Below are 1,361 nucleotides of genomic sequence, written 5' to 3' on the forward strand. Positions count from 1 at the left end.
CAAGATGTGAGGATATATTTAATGCTATAGATAAGTTCTTCACTGAAAACAACCTGGACTGGAGTAAAGTAATTGAATGTAGCATGGATGGTGCTCCATCAATGATGGGCAAGAATATTGGGGTGCGTGGAATTCTATCAAGAAAACATCCTCACATTAAAATAAACCACTGTATTATCCATCGTCAGAGTTTGGCTTCAAAAGACATGTCTCCGAACTTCTCTGATGTGATGCAGGTAGTCATTTCCACTGTCAATTATGGGAAGGCTAGGGACCTGAATTCTCGCATGTTCAAACAGTTGTGCATCACTGAAAATTCTAATCATAACACACTGCTAATGCATACTGCTGTCAGGTGGCTGTCAAGAGGAAAAACCTTGAAAAGAGTTTTCCTTCTTCGCCGTGAACTGGCCACATTCTTGCAAGATCAGGGGCACAAGAATGCTTGTTATTTTTGTGATCCACACTTTCTTGCTCGCCTTGCACTTCTGACTGACGTTTTTGAGCACGTTAATAAGCTCAACACAGAACTTCAAGGGAAAGGGAAATTTGTGTTCGACCTTCAGGGTGCAATAAAGGCTTTTGTCAGCAAGCTGCAGATACTACGGGAAGAAGCTGAAGCTGATAAGTACTCTCATTTCCATCACTACTTGGAATTTACAGCTACAAAGGATATTGATTTTAATGAAGCACTAGATCTCGCAGAAGGGAAACAGGATTTACTGGATTATTTGCAGAATCTGACGGGGAATATGAATGCTAGATTCCCAGAGTTGCTAACCGAGTCTTTTGATTTTGTGCAGTTTCCATTCAAAACTGATGCAAAGCAGTGTGGTTCTATTGCACTTGAAATGGCAGAATTACAAGCTGACAATGAGCATGAGTGGACTTAGATGTGTATAAGGACATAGCAAAGTTTTGGATTAATTTAGCAAATAAGCATTCAACAGTAAGAAATCGAGCCTTGCAGGTTCTTGTACAATTTGGAACCACCTATGTTTGTGAGGCAGCATTCTCATCAATGGTGTTCATTAAAAATGACTATCGTAGCCGTATGACAAACATCAACTTGGAAAATTGTATGATGTGTTGCCTGACATCATACACCCCCAGATACAGAAAATTGATCAAATAGTCCAAAACCAAATAGTAGGCTACTCATAATATCAGAAAGCCATGAGGTGCAGTATGATACTTGCAATAGAGGTAATTACTGAGTAGCATGTTACGTGGTGTTAAAATGGGATTACCACTTTGTAATTGCCAATTTTGAGAATTTCATTTATGATTACCTTTTGTTTTGTAAATAGAATTTATTATGTTTACTGTGTTTCTCCTTTATATAAATACTTTACATATAT

At 38.2% G+C, this 1,361-nt stretch overlaps 1 protein-coding gene across 1 annotated transcript; it reads left to right on the plus strand.

The window, feature by feature from the left end:
- Positions 1-206: 206 nt before the first annotated feature.
- On the plus strand, positions 207-893 carry LOC145414435 (protein FAM200A-like). Its single transcript, XM_080283988.1, has one exon. The coding sequence runs from the start codon at positions 207-209 to the stop codon at positions 891-893; it is 687 nt and encodes a 228-aa protein (XP_080140114.1).
- The last annotated feature ends 468 nt before the right edge of the window (positions 894-1,361 follow it).

This window comes from Coenobita brevimanus, chromosome 99 (genome assembly GCF_032717465.1).
Source record: "Coenobita brevimanus isolate Jiangsu-jjx chromosome 99, ASM3271746v2, whole genome shotgun sequence".
NCBI lineage: Eukaryota > Metazoa > Arthropoda > Malacostraca > Decapoda > Coenobitidae > Coenobita > Coenobita brevimanus.